The sequence below is a fragment of the Melanostigma gelatinosum genome (assembly GCF_949748355.1).
Source record: "Melanostigma gelatinosum genome assembly, contig: scaffold_279, whole genome shotgun sequence".
NCBI classification, from domain to species: Eukaryota; Metazoa; Chordata; class Actinopteri; order Perciformes; family Zoarcidae; genus Melanostigma; species Melanostigma gelatinosum.
Genome location: NW_027635307.1, coordinates 13,141 through 31,883, shown reverse-complemented (window position 1 = coordinate 31,883; position 18,743 = coordinate 13,141). Strand labels below are relative to the sequence as shown.

Below are 18,743 nucleotides of genomic sequence, written 5' to 3'. Positions count from 1 at the left end.
CACATTTTACCACTACTTTTCTTTATACTTTTTACGGCATAGTATATAATGACCATTTGTCACATATTTTAATAAAAAAAATTTTTACCCTTTTGAAATACTGTTACCATTTTGGAAATGTATATTATGTAGACTTATTTTTATGACCTACTATGACAATGTTTTTTTCAAAAACGTATTTTAAATGTCATTTGACGTCGTCACATACTTTATTTTGACTTTTTTCAACACACACACTTGAGCAAAAGAAACCGTAAACACATCAGAAGGATACATGAAACAGGCACCGTGTTTTAGAAACAAATCCATTTTAATATATACATCCAAAACATGGAAATGTACAAAGAGAAAATGAAACTGTACAAAATATTTTTAAAAGTAAAAAATGACAACAAATCAAGATTTAAAAGCTTTTCTATTTATAACACAATGCAGAGTGTGTTTGCAACCATCTCAATGGCCCTGAGAGGGTCTACGATATCTTTGAGCTTGTCCTTTCTCAGAACCCAATCCGGTGCAAATCTGAAAAACAAAAAAACGAGATGTCAATTACTGCTGCAAACACTTACAGTGTATCAGTAAGTCTCTGAGAAATACAGTACTGTATATACACACATACTTTGGCACAGGGCGGGATTTACGAGGTGTTGCTTGAACAAAGAAGCTTCCATTCGTCGTTGCGTTCATTTTCTGTTTCATAACAGTTCTTTCAGCGTCCATCTTGTGTTTGCGAGCAGTGAGACGGTAAATACTGCGTAATCTATCCAATACCTTGGGTAGCTTCATAATATCCTAAAGAAAAAAAAAGAAATTGCATTATATTTACAAAGCGACAACAGCCGTCTTTTCCTGTTGAATTTAAAATTAAAATTTTCTTAAACAGTATTTCAAAAGTCATGTTGTTATAGTAGCTACGAACCCCAGCACGGTGCTTGTCTTGAAGGACCAGAGCGAGAAGGAAGCAGGCCTTGGTGAAGATGCCGCCGCCCTTTTCTGCTACTTTATCCCCTGCCTTCTCCCTGTATCTCTGCAGCAGGTCCAGCAGCATCTCCACAAAGTTTTCCACCGAATACACCGCCTCGATGGTCTTGTGGTACTGAGGGAGGAAAGTAGGAGTGTGTGGAGCAGAGGGAAAGAAAGAGAGCAAGAAAGTACAAACATGGCATTAAACTGATTGAACCACTTGTTCAGGCAAAAGGAAAAATATTTGAGAAAAGTACGCAACGTCAATACAACGCTTTTAAATCACGATGCTTGGCTGAGTGGTTGAGACCGTCAACCTAACCCAACCCTAACTGGAACCTCTTTGTAATGGAAAGCTGTACAGGCTGCCGTGCTGCCTTGACACAAAAGTTAAATCGGGCTCTTATGCTGAGGGTGTGAAACATGGAAGATAAACAGAGCAGGCCTGGGTTTGTACCTTGGAGAGGTTGAGGAGGATCTGGATGGAGTAGGCGATGACGTCCATGCAAGGGACGCTCCTGTTGCAGCAGCGGATGAGTGTGACGATGACGTTGGTGGCTCCGCTCTCAACCAGCCGCTCGCAGCACTCTGGGGACAGTCTGGTGGCGGTCTCTGTACACACAAACACACGGTCTCCTGTTAGCACTCACACAAACTAAGACCTGAGATCCCACTCACATAATCCAAGTCACGCGTTAGCCAAGGATACGGAAAAACTCTTAATCCACGAGGTACACACACTGAGTTGGTTTTTTGAGTTGCCTTCTTATGTAATGAACTCAGTCTTATCTCGACAACGCAAGCACTTTTGCTACTACAACACAAAACCAAAAGACAACAGAGGAGGAGCTTCTTCTCCCGCACTTCCCGTTTCTCAGTTACGGCGGTTGCAGTCGGGGGTCATGACTTGCCCAGCCAATCAGGTGTTTGAAATAATTACAAACTCAAGTCCCTGAACCTTGTACTGACGTCTGTTAAAAGTTCATCACAGCTGTCCCAAATTGTCAAAATTCTGTTTAATCCTGGAAGTAATCTTTGACAGACTTGATTGATTAGTTTAACTGATCATGAAAATAATTGGTGTCAGTCCTTTTTTAACTTAATTCTGATGTAGTCTGATATTCAAACGGATCTTTCAGAATAGGAATACTGTGTCTGAACAGTCTCATACCAGCACTTGCTTTGTAAACGTTTACCAGAGACGGCAAACCTTACCGAGGTTTCTCAGGGCCTCTAGAATATAGGAGAAGTGTTTGTATCGAAGGAGGTAGTCCAGGGCGGACGACGTCTTGTTGCGCAGTTTGTCCTCCTCTCGGACGCCGGCGGAGACTTTGCGAAAGCGGTGTCTTAATTTGACCAACTTGGCATCGTCATTCTGTCGGCGGGAGCGGTGTCCTCTCCACAGAGCCTGGAGGGGGGGAGAGGAGGAGGAGGAGGAGGAGAAGAAGAAGAATTAAAATGAGCTGCTAATCATTGGTGCATTGGATCAGATGATGTTCACAATTCTACGCCAAAGGGAGGAAACTGTGTGCGGATTAAAATGGTACATAATTCACATTGGAATTTCAACTACAATTCATTCAAACTAAAGATTTTGATGTTCCACCATCCTCTCAAGTTTCCCTGCAGAGATCCTGCCAAGAGTCTTACTGCCAAGTACAGGATATTCAGTACGAGATAAACTAACTTTAGAAGATACCTGCATACACTTTCACACAGAAAAAGAGGATTTTGAATGTTGTCTTCCATCAATTCCATTGAAGAACATTAATAAGGAGTATGAAGAAGAGGACTGATAACGACAGCACACGAAACCTGTTTCAATGTTCATATTGACACCTGACTATTGTTGTAAGACACACATGAAAAAGTGTGAACATATTGTAAGTCATTTGTACCAAAATTCACCACCGACTGTCGTACCTGAGCTTTGATAATGCCTCGTTGAACTCTCTCCTGGCGTCTCCGAAGGAGGAACTTGCGGACGGCCTGCTGGATGGCTGAGGCAGCCTTGTGGCGACGACCTAACCAGCACTTCACCGCTCTCTGGGCTACAAGCACCTTCCTCCTGTCCTCCAGATACCGTCTCCTCTGCTGCCTCGATCTTACCCATCGCTGGGGGAAAACGAAGGCAAGCGTTGAAAGAAATGTTGTGCTTTTCAGCGATTCAATAAAGCCATCAGAAGTGCTTTCCAGCGACAGATTTAAGTTTGAAAAATGGCGTTGTGCGCTCCATGTCCCTGTACCTGTACGGTGATGACGGAATGGATTTGTCTTTTGGCCGACTCCAAAGCCCAGTGGGCTCTCAGAGCTCGTTGGACCTTCATGGCCCTGAGATGGTAGAAGACCGCAGACGTAAAACGGAGCCTCCTCTCTGCCCTGGCTCTCTCTTGTACCTGGAACACAAGAGCATGCAAAGGACTATGACCTTATGTTTCACGACAAAAACACATTTAAATATGGTCAGCTTCGTTCCTGTTTTCCGATAATTTCAGTATGTTCATTTTGAATTAATCTATCCACCGTATAAAATGACCACTTGTTAAAGAAAAAGTCTCAACAAGGTTTGTGAATGCAAACTAAAGGCCGGCTGGATGTCAGAAAAAAAAAAAAAAAAAAGGTTCTAGCAAAGTACGAACTTTAAATAAGACCCAGTTACCTGTCGTCTTGCAATCCAGGCTCGGCAGTGTTTCTGAAGTGTCACGGCAGCTTTCCTCATCCGGGTGTAGTTGTTCCTCTCCAACGTGCCACGCTGCACAGCCCGGACCCGCCGCTGAAGTTTCATAGCTGCCTCACGCATCCTTTGGAAGATACGCCTTTGCACTGAGCATCTCCAGCACGACTGGATCACAATTGCAGCTCGATTTTGTCGGCGCATGTCCCTCCTGACAGACCAGCCTCTAAACGCTGCCTGAAGGGCGATGGTGGATTGCTTCATGTTCAGGAACTTTTCCCTTTCCTGCCTCTGAAGAATACAGGCCCGATAGCGTCTCTGGAGGATGATGGCGGACAGACGCATGGCCTGGAATTTGACTTCCTCTCTGTGCTTTCTGAAGGCAGACTGGATCACAGTGGCAGCCTGATGCCAGCGAGCAACCTGCTTTCTGACCTGCTGACCTCGGTACGCTGCCTGGAGGACAACAGCAGCACTGCGCATTGTTTGGTATCTTTGCATTTGTGCCTTTGCTGCTGCAGTGGCCCGATACCTCCTCTGAATGGTGAGGACGGAGGACTTTAGGGCAAGATAGTGCTGGTGTTCACAGTAGGCTCTGTAAGCTCTCTGGATAACGCTGGCAGCCTGATGTCTTTGTTTGAAGAGTCGTCTGGATTTCATTCCTCGGAAGGCAGCTTGTAAGACAACAGCAGCATCTCTCTTAGCACTCAGGGCTCGCGTCTCATCTCTTATTTTCTTGTTGGCTCTGTAACGCGTTTGCAAAACATTGGCAGCCCAGTGGAGAGTCTTGTAGTAGGTTCTCTGCCGGTGCTTCCGGAAGTGAGACTGAATCGTTACAGCTGACGCATGCTGCAGACGCAACTGCTTTCTGGCCTCGCATCCTCTGTAGGCTGCCTGCAGACAAATGACTGCTGTGCGCTTTGACAGATAGTCCAAACGCTCTTTTCTTGCCAGAGTCACTGCTCTGTACCGCTGCTGACAAATCAAAGCTGCTGCCTTGAGAGCTAGGAACCCATTTCTATCCCCAATAGTGAGAAACATTCTCTGAATGACTGTGGCTGCTCGGTGCATCTCGAAAATCCTGCTCCTTGCCCTGTGGCCCCGATATGCTGCCTGGATGAATACAGCTGCAGATTTCATTGTCCTGTACTTCTGCATCTGTTGATTCATGAGCATTTTGGCCCTGTAGCGTTCCTGAATAATGAGGGCAGCACACTTGGTGGCGAGGAAAGCCATATGCATTCTGTGCATCCTGAACTGAGCTTGGATTGCTGTGGCTGCATTGTGCCTCTTCTTTAGAACGTGTCTCACCCTAAATCCACGGTATGCTGCTTGTATTTCTACGGCGGCCTGCTTTAGCGCACGGTATTCTTTCTGCTGTGCCCTGCAGACCAGGAGAGCTCTGTATCTGCTCTGGATGATGATCGTTGCACTTTGAAGGAGGAAATATCGTTCCCTACATAAAAACATCCTGACTGACGACTGAATGACAATCGCTGCCCAGTGACTTTTCTTCAGGTCCGTCCTGACCCTCATGCCTCTGAATCCAGCTTGGAGTGTGACACAGGCTGCTCTCATGCGCAGGTACGCTTTCCTCGTCTCCTTTCCAGCCACGCAAGCTCGATAGCGCCGCTGCACGACCATGACGCCGGCCTTCTTGGATCTATACTCCGCTTGCGCTGTGCGGCCTCGGTAGTAAGCCTGGATCAGTGTTGCACACCGATGCCGCTTCTCCATCGTCCTCCTGTCAGCTCTGCCTCTCCACTTTGCTTGTATGACAAGTGCCGCATTCCTCAGAGCGTCGTAATCCTTCTTCGTCTGGAGAGCCAGAACTGTGGCTCTGTACTTTCGCTGAATCACAGCTGCAGCTTTTCTCACGGCATGGTAGTGCCGTCGGGCAGCGTACATCCTGAAAGCTGCCTGGATTACCGTTGCCGACTCGTGGCGTTTTTTCAGCGACTCCCGAGCAACTTTTCCGCGATAAGCTGCCTGTATGGTAATGGCAGCACATTTCATCCGCGCAAACATTTGCCTTTGCAAGTCTCTTTCCACGGAGGCCCTGAACCAGCGCTGGATTATGACCACAGCGCATCTCATCTTCGCCATCTGTTTTCTGACAGCTTGCCCCCTGAAGGCACTCTGGAGGACAATGGCCGAGTGGTGCTGCAGCTTCAACAACTGAAAGCGGCGCCTCTGTGCGTGAGCTCTGCACTGGGCCTGAATGAGCACAGTGCTTCTCTTGACCTTTCCGTATTGATGGAGACACACCTGCATTCTATACCAAGACTGAATCTTTACAGCAGCAGCAGTTCTTGCAGACATCTTTTCCTCAAACCATTTCTTAAACACAGCTTGTATCACTTTGGCAGCACGGTTTTCCTTTTCCGTTTTCTGGGTTTTCCACCTTCTGTACCCTCCCTGTATTTTCACCACTGCCGCTCTAAGGGAGCGCTTCTGAATGACCGTCACCGCCCACTGAATTCTTCCATAAGCAGTGGGCTTCATTCGGAAGCAGGTGTCCTTGCCACGACGAAATGGACAGAGATTGAGATTTGAGACAAATGTTGACGAACAGCATGTCAATTCAGGACCAAAACAAACGGTCTCAATCAACAAGGAAACGCCATAAACACTAAATGGTATATCATGTACGACTTGGTCGTTTATATTTCGTTAACAGTCCTTTTCATCCTCACATGAATGTAATCCCATGTACTTAACACTCACCTGGAAGACAGTTGCTGCTTCGTGCTGCAGAGCCTGAAGTTGAGCCTGTTTCTTTAGCCGGGATAAGAAACCCCTCCAGACTGACTGGATGATAACGGCAGCTCCAGTCTGCCTCTTAGCGCTGCGCTTCTGGAGAAAACTCCTCACAGCTAACTGGATTTTCATGGCAGCCATGTTTCTTTCCTGTGTCCGAACAAAAATCAAGAAACAAGTTAGAAATTTTACATTTCTGAGGAGTCGCGTGATAATTCTCTCCATGTCCATCAGTACGAGCGAGCCCGTTCCGTCTCCTTCCTGCTTACAGCGGCTGTAATTAATATACAATGTAGTAAATGAAAAACTAATTTTTAGGTTTGTGCACCGAGTAGACCTTTTGAATAATTCAAAGATAGCACTTGGCTCGATGACAATAACACATATCTTATTTTCAATGTAATGATTAAATACAATAGGAAATGATCACTGAGATAAATACTACACTGCACGTGTTTAATTTATCTACAGTTACCGTTTCATATAAATATTGTATGTGTGTAGCTATCATCACAAACAGCATTGAGACCACTTATTTCAAAGATAAAGTCCACGTGGAACAACAATAGTGCAACCATGACTCAACAACCGGCACAATTAAGTTTTTATTGCAACTACCAAAATAAATGAACAATAAAACCAAATATGATAAACATTACAACACAAACCTGCAGATTTATTTTTAAGTGACAGATTAGACATGAATGGCTAAATGGTCTGGCTGAGTTGAATTCGCAAAATGAAATAAAATAAATAGATAAAAGTATAATGCAGTTGTGGCAGAACACTGAACCAACCTTGTAGAGCTCGAGATGTTTCTTTAATCTAAACTTCCTCCAGGCGCCCTGTATGACCCGAGCTGCTCTGCTTTCGTTCCGCAGATCCAGAAGACGAACACACAGGAAGGAGAGGTATGACATCACCACCTGTAAATAAACACATGTGGATGAAGCTGCAGCACTTTACACACATTTTAGCATAAAAAGACGTGGTGATGGATTTAGAGCAGTCAATAGTCAAAACCCTGATTACTGTATCCGTATGAATATTCTGCGTATTTTTTCATATTTGGAAAGACAGTTATGAAAACATGTCATTGGACATGGTGTCAGATTTGACTTTACCGTGAAAGCTTTTAGTGTAAACTGTGATAAAACTGTTAAAAGATGTTGAATCCTTGACCAACCAATCTGTATTTGCCTCTTTAACAAATAGGAAAGACAGAACTGCTGCCAGTTAAACTGCAACAGATAAAGATTTGAAAGACCATCAAAAAATAAATAGTAATAATAATTAAGACCAAGGAGACCGTAGTCTTAAAGGACCAAACCAACTACTATCTGCTGACACTCTGCTAGAGCCGATCATATCCCAAAGCATGCAGCAAGAACATTTTCAAATAACCTTAAAATATCTTCAGCGTACTAAAATGAAGTGAATGGCTAATATGGGAAATGGTTGTTGTATGCACATAAAATGTATTGGGCAGAACCACTGGTATGGTCCTTTAAGTGTGCCATAAAGCAACACATAACTCTGAGACTACACCTATGATCAGATATTTATGAACAATATCCTTTTAATGCTGGAAAACAATGTTAGACTTTCGTGCTAAAGTCGCCACTGATGCATTTATTATTATTATAACAATAATAATAATAATTATTATTATTATATTATTATTATTATTATAACAATAATAATAATAATTATTATTATTATATTATTATTATTATAACAATAACAATAATAATAATAATAATAATAATTCTTATTATTATTATTACAATAATAATAATAATAATAATAATAATAATAATTCTTATTATTATTATTATTATTATTATTATTATACGTTGGTAATGTATCCTACAGGTCTGATAAAAACGATGATCGTTGTTCCTGCAGCAGGAAGAGAAAACCTCCCGTCTGGTCTCACCTTCTCATTGGGGATGGTGTTGGACATGTCAGCTGGGTTGATCATGGCAGGAACGCCGCCCAGGAAAGACACAGCGGCGTTGACCAGTCCAAAGTTGTTCTTCTCATTCTCCAGTAGCTCTTTAAATTCCACCGACGGAGACTCTGGGCCTGTTCACAAAAAAATAAAATTGAGAAACGGTCACCACAAGTCTGTTCCTGTCCCTCCAATTTCTTCATAACCTCCTTTAAAAGTCCTTCATGAGAGATCATCCTATAATTAAAAAACAATAATAGTCTTTCTATCCTTGAAACAAACACAAATCCGCTTCAGGTGCAAAACATTTGAGTCAAAAACCTGGCCCTCAATAAAAACAAAAAAGAAATTCACTGTTCATTGAATTTTCAAAGCCTGTTTAGTTGAATAAACTTTAAAATAAAACAACTCTCCTTGTAGTTTGCTTCAAATGAAACAGTCTAGCTCTCACAACAGGTGGGTTCACTGTGGATGGAGCCAGCTACAAATCCCCAATTGATGCAAAGTGCATTGTATGGACAATAAATTCGCTGAATATATTATTGAGCTCCAGACGTCTTATCAAATTATCCCCCCCCCCCACACACACACTTTCGATTACACAAAAAATGTCTGTGTGATGTTCCAATGACACACCAACTTAAAACTATTTATAGAAAGCGCATCCAGATAATTGCACTGAAGACGCCACACACAGCCGCACGTACCGCTCAGGCCCGTCGACAAGGAGTCAAAGGAGTTGTCGGAGTCGCTGGTTGAGCAGTCGAGCTCCAGGCGACCCCTCGACGAGCACTCGACAGTCTGGGTGGTGCTGTGACTGACGGCCCTCGCTGGCAGGAGCCCCGGGTGGTAGTGGTGGATAAGGTAGCAGAGGACGCGGCCATCCGAGAACGTCACGGTGAAGTTTTCCACCTGCACAGAGTCGGCGACAGTAATTTGGGGCGATAAAAATAAGCCTGACAAGAGTGACAGTCCAGAGAAATTGAGCTCCTTCTAGGAGTTTTACATTTCTTTTGATGACAATGTTGATGTGAAGACATTTTGCCCACAGTGAGTGTGCATAATTTCACAGCAGTTTAGCAACACAAGCAAAATGCGTTCTGTTTAGACACGGTAGAATATCGTTTGCCGCTCAATAATACATCCAAAGACAAAGTGCAGCAGCTGAACACTGTATATTGCCGAACCAGGGGAAATCATAAGCAACTCAAAAACACAACAGTATTATCTTTGGCCTGTGGGCTGAAAACAAAAATGTCAAACTCGCCTTCAGATTGTAGAAGTCACACACAGTTCGGACCCAGTCCATCAGCAGGGTGATCTTAGTGCTGCTGTGTTCATATGGCGCCCTGGTCCTTGAAGGACTCGGTTGAAGGCCCCGATCGGCCCTCAGAGACTCCAGCCTCCGTTTGGTCCTCAAGGTTCTCTTCAGGAAGCCAATTTCCTCCCTCAGCTGATCCTCGTCCAAAATCACCTCCACCTGAACAGATCGTTTGATAACAGCATGTCAATAGATTCTTTCGGCATTTAAAAAAAAAGAAGACAGAACGAAAACAAATGACAATTCTGTGCCCTGCTGGCCGGCTGGAAACAAAGTCTGGTACACACGTGAAACGCAAAGATGATCTTCCACAAGAGGCTCAGCGTCTTCTCTCTGTGTCCATCCACGATGTCTCTGGAATCAATGTTGGAGCCTGAAAATAAAGAGACGATACTTAAAGTCGGGGTCACGTAAGATCTGAGATTTGTTTGTAAAAACATGATGCACTTTAAAAGATAGTTGCTGAAAACATGTGAAAAGACTGAACTGTACGATACGGAATTGTGTCATGGTTCTCCATGGACACCTCATCAGGCCAGCTAGTATCGATGGCGAATATAGACGCACAATTTGCTGAAACTAACGTTAACCTGACAGCTTGAAGTTGCGACAGAAGATTACAAGAATGCCGGCAGCAATGACCTACATATTCTTGAATTTGGATACATAATATGAACAGAAAAATATTTATTGTCAGTTATTGTCTGGGGGTGAGCTCCGTGCAGACGCCGCCTCCGCCAGGCAGCGGAGCCGGGGATGAAAAGCAGGCAGGCGGGTTTTAGATCTGTGCAGAGCACCGGAACACCAACATGGACACATCACCGACAGACGGTATGATAATGAGATCCAAAACACTAAATTCACTCTCTAGGACACAAGATTCACTTTCAAAATACAGTGTCTTCAGTGGATCAGAGCACAGAATACTGCTTTTCTTTCCACCATCGTGAAACATGATGTGATATTTATCGCCATTTTGTTTTAATCATTCCAATTTGTGCTTAAAAACACATCTTCATCTCGTGTGATGAAACTCAGATTGTTCGCTGCAGCTGTATATGAATGTTCGTGTTTGTCCTTTAACAATTGTATAAGCTGCTGTCGCTAAAGCAACTTTGTGATTTAAAAAGCCTATTCAAAGCATTAGGTATGGTCTCTTTGCGATTTGGTTGATTAAGCAGGCAAAGTTATTGCGTTTACTTTTCTAACTCCCTTTATGTCTCTTATCCTGGACCGCTTAGTCACTCCGACACATGTTCGGAGGTGCACAAACACAAAGAACCATATTGTCACATGAAGGGCAAAGCAATCCAATTATGTTGCTGTGCAGCTGTACAACAGATGTTTGTGATCAAACACAACAGATGTGCCACAGAAAACACAGCCCAACATGAAACGCACACGAAGGGCATGTGGAAAACCTCCACAGAATCTCATTTTGTGGGGGACAAACGTTCCTTCAGGTTGAGCGTGTTCCCGCTATGCAGTTTGCTCAGAAAAAGACTTAAATAAATAAATAAATAAAAGATCCACAATTACCGTGTTCATCGTTGAGGTCGACCCCTTTGCTTTTGAGCACTTGCAAAGCGATGTCGACGTTGTGGACCTTCTGCAGGCGGCTGACGGTTGGCAGACGGAGCTTGGCTGACAAACTCCAGTCCTGGATGAGGAGCTCCAGCACACGCCTGAAAGCAATTCAGAGCGATTAAGAGCGACTTATGGTCATAAATGAGCAGAATCTACAACTGAACAGACATTAACTACACTGTTTACTCTTCATCTGCTGCTTGACAATTTGCAATCCTGTGAAGAATTTTTGTTTTAAAATTTTAATAAAGAGAGAAGCAGGAAACTAAGCTTGGAAAAAAAATCGACTTTGCAGCCATTCTTTTTTTTTTTACAGTTTGATGCCCAAAACATTATGCATCGTTTAATTCCAGCATGTTTCTGGGTTGAGAGCCTTGTTGGCACCTGGGCTTTGATTGGAATAGAAGAGCAGCTCAGGTTTGATTATTCAACCAATTAGCTAGCTTTTTATGAGTGAACACATTCACCTGCATAATACTCGTTTTTCGAATACTCCCCTGATCTACAGGGGGTGGTAGTGTGCCAAGAAAGCAGCAATGTGCTGATTAGGCAGGGAAGAAGATTGCTAGACAGTAAACATGGCTAGAAACGACGCAGTGTTTAAATCCTTAAATCTGCTTTGCAGGAAGGAAATGCATTCAACATGTTTGGTAATGTTTGGTCAAATAATACAGAGTCGAATTACTGGAGAAGAGATTTACTCTACAATAACTGCTGGGAGTTTGCTTTTAGACTCAACCTGCATCTCTGTGCATTCAAAGGAGGGAAATACATTCAAAAGAAACGCAGAGACAGACACACACACGATTATTGAACACTCTGCTGAACACTGAATCCCTTCCAGCTGCAGGGATACTCCCGGGTTTCTGAGCCTGAATATCCCAACGGGGATCAGAGCATCGCATTAGAATTCGTGGCGCGTCACTCACACTAGACGAATGCCGCATTTCAAATCAACTGCCAAATTCTTCACAGCGAAGTTGAACTCGTCCAGGGGCTTCTGAACGTGGGAGACGGGTAACCCCATGTAGCCGAGATGCCGGGAGAGGATCCCTTCCCCGCTCAGGAAGTCCCTGGCGAAGGCCAGGAGCAGGTCTTTACTCGTCTGTTGAGAAAAGGAATTCATAAATTACTCCGCACTGTGGTCACGGAAAGATTTGGTAGAAGAAAATTCTAAGAAAGAGGTAATTTTCCTTCTTACTGCTGATCATGAACTGTTCAGGAAGCAATGTTAGAATTGATCTGTGTGTATGTAAAGTGGTATGTGTTGGTTTTTAGCTCCTAAATTAGATAAGGGGTCCAGGCAGTAAAATAGGCCCCACACAGACATTAACACATCATTAAAATCTGCCAAGACTCGGCACAGAAACATTTAAGTTCTGATGGAACAATGGCCGTACACTTAATGTTTCTGAACCCAAGATCTCCATTTATCTGACTTCGACAGCTCTTAATTATTATATACTTAAAGTAAGACTAGATTTCCTCTCAATAATGGAATTACCAGTATCCGGTCTCCAGACAGTAATGAAAGACTGACATCCAGATAGATCTTCGACATAAAACTAAAAATCAGGAATAAATGTGGGGTTTTTTTATGTATTTAATGCTCGTTGTTGACATGGGAGGGCTTTGGCCTACCTTGAACTCTGCATCCAAGCAGAACAGACAGGGGTCGTGCTCAATCAGCCGGGACTCTTTGGCTTTGTCCAGGAAACACACGAGCAGCAGCAGCTTCTTCAGAGTAAAGCGAGACAGCGCCTCCTCGTGGCCTAACCGGGAAAAGGTCCAGAGATATTAACACCAGTCCAAAGTAACAGTTAAGACAAGTCTGCAAAGGTACACAACATTGACACCTTCAAGAACAACTACATGAAATACATTCGTTTTTATACTACATAGGAAATACTAATAGTTGTTAATTAATTCCCTTATTTTCACCAGAAATTTCATCAAATTCACAGTGTAACTAACTTTTTTTGGAAAGTCAAAAACGTAAGTTGTAAATTGGGACAAATTATCCAGTGACCTTTAATTTTCTAGTTTTCCCTTCGAGAAAATATGAAATTCCAGTAGAGCTGCAAAGATTAGTTGATTAATTGATTGAAAGAAAATTGATTGGAAACTATTTTGATATTAGTTTGTAATTTATTTCACAAAATCTAGTTCCAGCTTCTTAAAAGTGCGGATTAGACGTTTTCTAAAAGTGCAGATTGAATATCGATCTGAGTTCGATCTGACAAACCAATACACATTTCTCACACTTCACAGACTAGATGAATGATTACTTAATAAATGACCAGATGTTTCAATGTAGCAGGCATTTCTAGAGCCTGCAGCATAAGTTAATAAAAGCGTCGCCATTAAACTACACCTACATGCTCTCATTAGGAGATATCGGCTGGAAATGTAATGTCAGGAAAATAAAAAGGTTTTGTTTGTATCAGTGAAAGATGTTTAATTCAAGTTCAACTTCTGCCCAAGTTGTACATTTTCAATTTGCCTCATAATGATTTTTATTTCTGTCTGCTTATGATGTGGCCAAAAGGCTTAACCCGAGCCAATAACCCACTCAATATTGCTTGAAATTTCTTCCAGTTCCGGGAGTCACACGTCACAGTTCAGACAACACAACAACAACAACAACCGCTGCGCTTCAATTACCGTCTTTGTAAAGGTTCGGCACTTTGGCGTGTCGGAACTGAGCAGCGATGTCTGGGTTCCAGAGCAGCCGCTGCAGGATGAAGATAGCCAGACCCAAGGCGTCGCTGTTGCTCTCCAGCGAGATCAACTCCCCGAAGATGGTCTGAGAATGAGCAACATTGTGCTTAGCAAGCGCAGCACGCATCGAGAACAAACTAACAAGTGAACTGTTTGGAAACACCGCATCATCAGAATACCTCGAGCCCAATCCGTAACCACAGCGGATTGTACGAGAGAAGCCAGTTGAGGACTTTTCGGCGTTCACCTGAAAGACGACGAAAAAACGGGTAAATAATGTTACTTTCGCGCTTATTGAGAACGGCAGAGCATTTAAAAACCCTTCAGCGACATGTGACGTAACGTTCCTTTACCTATGTCCTTCCAAAGATGGCGGTCTTTCCGGACGAGCAGCCCCTTGGACTCCACCTCCAGCTCGAGCCTCTGAATGGCCTTGATCATGGCCTCAGACGTGAACAGCTGGCAGGCAGAACGACGGAGGCGGTTCAGCTTCCGTCGGGCCGTGTAGGTGCTGAACGACATCTCCTCTTTGGTGGGAGCTTTAGGCACACTGTACTTGTCATCTCTGCCAATGGCAAGGGTCACTGCACTCACTGCACAAGAAACAAAACAAAAAGGCAATGTTTAAGACTTGTACAGACTTCTAGAGCTCGGACACTCATTCAAACATAGATTCCACTGAGTTTAAGTGGGGAAGTGTTCAGACTATAATAAAATGAGTCAACGAGCATGAGGATTAGATAGTTCTTGAACCCAAACACGACACAATAAAGCTTTCCACCAATCGTTTGAGTAGTGAAAGCCTGCTGAACGCTACCTGTAGCCACTTCGGTGTTGACTTTGAAGTCGTCCAGGGTGAGGACGTAGTTGATCCACCATGTGAATCCCCTCTCCTGCTTCTCGATCCACCTCTCATCATAGAACATGTTCTTGGCAGCAAATGGCATCGGGTGTCTCGGTATGGCTGAAAGAGAAAAAATAATGAATACAAAATCTTAAGATAAAAAAGCAGAGTACCTTTCTACACCACAAATGATCAAATACCTGTTTGCGTCGGCTTAATGAAGGTCAGTTTTGACTGCGCAACAGCAACCACTTTTGCAGTCTTCACAGATGAAAGACCACACGAGCCTGTGAACAACAGAGAAAAAGGTCATTTTGTAGTTCCTCACATATTCATGTTGGCAAAACTCCCAGACAGATAGGCACGACAAGAACATCATTTTATACCTCGTGAGGAGAGTTTGGAGCTCGATTGCCTTGCCTGGGCAGGAAGCACAGACCTCGCAGTCTTTCGAGAGGATGAAGTCATTGATCGCACAGAGCCTGAAGGGGAAAAAGCATCATAGTAAATGCAACACAGAAGTTCCTATATATTTTTGGATAGCATTCTAATCATTGCTGGTACTGAATTTAATATGCAGGCCTGAAACAGAAGAAACATCTATCTACAGTATTTTTAGATACTACTATAAAACATAATGCTTCATCTCACATCTTAACATCACATCTGCTCACCTGCTGTTCTCGGCTGTAGCCTCTGTGATGCACTTCTCCTCTCCTGCGCCGGCCGTGGCGGCTCAGTTTTTCCGGCTACCGACCTGCTCCTTTTCACGCGCTCGGCTTTCCCGGCGTCCTCAGTCTTCACGTCGCTTTTAAAATACTCCTCGCTCTTCCTCTTCTTGCTCTTCGCGGCCACGTGAATGGGAAACGAGTCTTCATGGACAAACAGAGGCACCGACAGAGTCCGAGAGGCGTGCTGCGTGAATCTGCTGTGCAGGGGAGAGGATGAGCCCAGGGGCGACGGAAGCGGGGTGACTGCAAAAGTGACGGAAGCAGAGGCCGCAGGAGGCGTGGAAGTGGCTGGGAAAGAGAAGCGAGCCGGGGCCGTCGATGGGGGTGAGGTGACGGGGAAGGTGACGGGTGTGGGCGAGCAGACGGGCCGCAGAGTCAGGCTGGAGGAAGCAGCTTCCTGGACTTGATGTCTGTTATCTATGTGGACGCTTTGCCCTCCCTCGGTTTCTGTGCCGGGGTCTATGACGGGAAGGCTCGGAGTGACCGGTCCAGACTCGCAGCCGTCAGACAGCTCGAGTGTTTTCTCCAAAAGCCGTCGCCTTGACTTCTTTATTTTCCTTCCACTCGAACAGTTTGCCTCCACTGGGGCCCTGCTCTTGATCACCGTGGCAGAGGTAAAAGAGGCCCTTTTGATCATTGCCGTCGCGTCATCGTTGTCTGAACCAACAACTTTTTTCCTGACAAAGAACATAAGTCTCAGCTCACTGGACTCGGACCCCTGCGGGCTGTCGGGTAACGCCTTGAGGACATTTCCGTCAGCTCCACGGCCGTGATTCCCACTGTTGGACTTTAGTGAATCTGAAATGCTGCAGCTCGAACTCGTGTCCCGAGGACTGGCGTTAATGTGGCTCAGATCAGAGCCAATGAGGGCCAGTGCATCTTTCAAAGAGGGAACCGGGGGGCCAGTTAGCGCACCGTCTGCCACATTATTTGCAGACAGTGGGCCATCTGACTGAATACGTGGCATGAGCTTCTTAAACACATCGGGCGTCCCAACAGGTGACAGCGTCCTGTTCAGCATTTTGGGGAGCTCTTTGCTGTCGGGTTGGTTTGGGTCTGGGCTTGCAGACATGTGGCCAGGGTCCATCGGCTTTCCGGCTGGGACGAGCAGGACAAGAGGAGAGTTCCTCTGAAGACCATAGACGTTCTCCTGGGCCGACAAAGCCACAGACCGTTGCCTCTGGGTGGAATTCAAGGCCTTCATCTCCTCCGATTTCCGAAAGTAATCGTCAGCGGGACTGAGCTTGGAGACGGATCTCTCTCTGACGGCTTTGCCCTCATTGAGAGAGGCGAGCGGGCTGCGTGGCTTTTCCCGTTTGTACTGCGGCTTACGGGACACTTGGAAGGTTTTATTGACAGCCATCTTCAATGGTTGTCCTGTCTTCATTCTCCTTGGTGCGGCTACTTTTTCACCCTCCCTTTTGTTTTTGATCGTGTCCCATAAGCTTTTCTGAAAGACAAAAGAAAAACATAAAATATATATATGCAGTGTCAGAATTACAGTACTAGATGTACTTGTTTGGGCTCCCTGATTCTGTTTGAACGGGAACTTCTGCCAGATCTACCCAAGTACCAATCGACCAAATTAGGCCTGAATTTTGGGCTGAAAACATAACTCATCGGTTTCATGATGGATCAGTCTCCCAATTACATTTGCTATTAATTGTTGCATCATTTCCGAGAGGGAAAGTTAATGACTTTTTCTTTCTTTCTCTATATATATATATATATATATATATATATATATATATATATATATATATAAATAAATAAATAAATAAAAGGCAAGACAAGCAGCACCTTTTCACACTTTAGACATTTAATTTTTATATTTTTTACTGAGAAAACTTCTTCAACCATTGATCGAGTTTCAAAACGGTTTTAATGTCAATCAATGAACTGATTATTAATCCACACAGCCATCTGTTTGGGTAACTGTACCAGTGGACATTCACCTTTTTCTTTTTGGGTGCTTCTGCTCTCCCCAGCAGCACAGCCTGGTGTTTGAGGAGCCCGTTGGCATTAAAGAGGATGAGCTCTCTGATCCCACCTTCTTCTGTCGGAGTCCATGTTACCGTCAAACTGAATGAGTCCTCCGGCTGAAGAACACAAAGCAAGATATGGAACAACTGCGCGAATCTCACGATGGAAGCCACAACAGTCATAAAGCGTATATGTGTGTATACAACTGTGTGAAATAAGGCGATATAATAACAATTATCAAGTGTTAACGTGTCGGTATTGTTGGCTCAACAAAACTTCCGAGCATGACAGCAACCTGGTTTACGGTCTCTGCGGGACATGTACCGTTACGGGAAGTCGTGTCCCCCCGTTCGTGTAACGCTAGTTGCTAGCTAACAGCTCAGAACGTAATTATTATTACCTGGATAGTGAACGTGTTGCGGTCCACAGAGAAGCCTTTACTCGAGGGGATCTTCTCAACAGTAACCTCCGCCTCCTCCGTGGGGTTCTCGATGCGCAGAACAACAGACTTGGAGGTGCCCAGCTTTACCGATCCGAATGTCACAAAGGGAGCCTTTGAAAACCGGGTCAATATCAAAACTGGAACGTCGTTTTCCTTGTTAGCGTCTCTTCTTACTGGACTGAAGTCCATAACTCCTCTCCGCGCTGAACCTTCCGTTTCAGCCATTTAAAATGAATAAAGTAGCGGTAGCTAATAGCTCGCTACATGTTACGCATTTCGTTTAACAAAAAACGTTTAACGTTAGCACGTTTACGACTCGTTTTTAAACTGCCACAAGCCACGCCCATAACATGAGAGCCAAAAATGCGAAGCTGTGTCCCTCTGATCTTGTTTTTAGACACGAAAGCTAAAGGACTACTTCTATTCTCTCGCTAAAATTACCACATTCCACCTAAAACCAAAACAATGCTAAGAACAGAACTAAGACATAATTATTCAAAATGTACGTATCGTAGACAGTAGAGCCCATGAGTGGTTTACATAGCTTGCTCCATTTGCTCCAACCTTTTAATGTAACATTTTAACCACAGAGTGAGGTTTCTGTTGCGATCTTTGCTTTAATGTGCACGTTAAAGCACAGCTTATTTTGATCTCACTCTGTGCTTTCTGTTATTGTTATCATTGCCATGTTTTTGCTGCTCTGTCTGTCAAAGCACTCTGTAAACTCTGTTTTTATAAGTGCTATACAAATAAAGTTATTGTT

The 18,743-nt window shown here is 44.1% G+C and overlaps 1 protein-coding gene across 1 annotated transcript; it reads right to left on the bottom strand.

Annotated features, from left to right (window-relative positions):
* Nucleotides 1-274: 274 nt before the first annotated feature.
* Nucleotides 275-18,246, bottom strand: LOC306797522 (abnormal spindle-like microcephaly-associated protein homolog). The gene is made up of 26 exons (XM_079297445.1): nt 17,939-18,246; nt 17,511-17,654; nt 15,499-17,005; nt 15,211-15,306; nt 15,025-15,111; nt 14,798-14,944; nt 14,334-14,573; nt 14,160-14,227; nt 13,924-14,065; nt 12,901-13,031; nt 12,189-12,364; nt 11,212-11,357; nt 9,960-10,045; nt 9,619-9,831; nt 9,059-9,263; nt 8,337-8,485; nt 7,195-7,323; nt 6,365-6,547; nt 3,623-6,157; nt 3,210-3,359; nt 2,887-3,078; nt 2,179-2,371; nt 1,421-1,575; nt 920-1,096; nt 620-792; nt 275-522 (listed from the first exon to the last, which is right to left on the bottom strand). Exons 1-26 carry the CDS (start codon nt 18,203-18,205, stop codon nt 420-422), a joined length of 7,794 nt encoding a protein of 2,597 aa, XP_079153571.1. The 5' UTR covers nt 18,206-18,246; the 3' UTR covers nt 275-419.
* Nucleotides 18,247-18,743: the final 497 nt, after the last annotated feature.

What these genes read in the sequence shown, in the direction of transcription:
- LOC306797522 (XM_079297445.1), bottom strand. Translation starts at nt 18,205, where the DNA reads ATGGCTGAAACGGAAGGTTCAGCGCGGAGAGGAGTTATGGACTTCAGT. An exon ending in GAGGCATTATCAAAGCTCAG is followed by an intron (nt 2,372 to 2,886) that starts GTACGACAGTCG and finishes CCCCCCCTCCAG; the next exon opens with GCTCTGTGGAGAGGACACCG. An exon ending in AGAGGCCCTGAGAAACCTCG is followed by an intron (nt 1,576 to 2,178) that starts GTAAGGTTTGCC and finishes TTGTGTGTACAG; the next exon opens with AGACCGCCACCAGACTGTCC.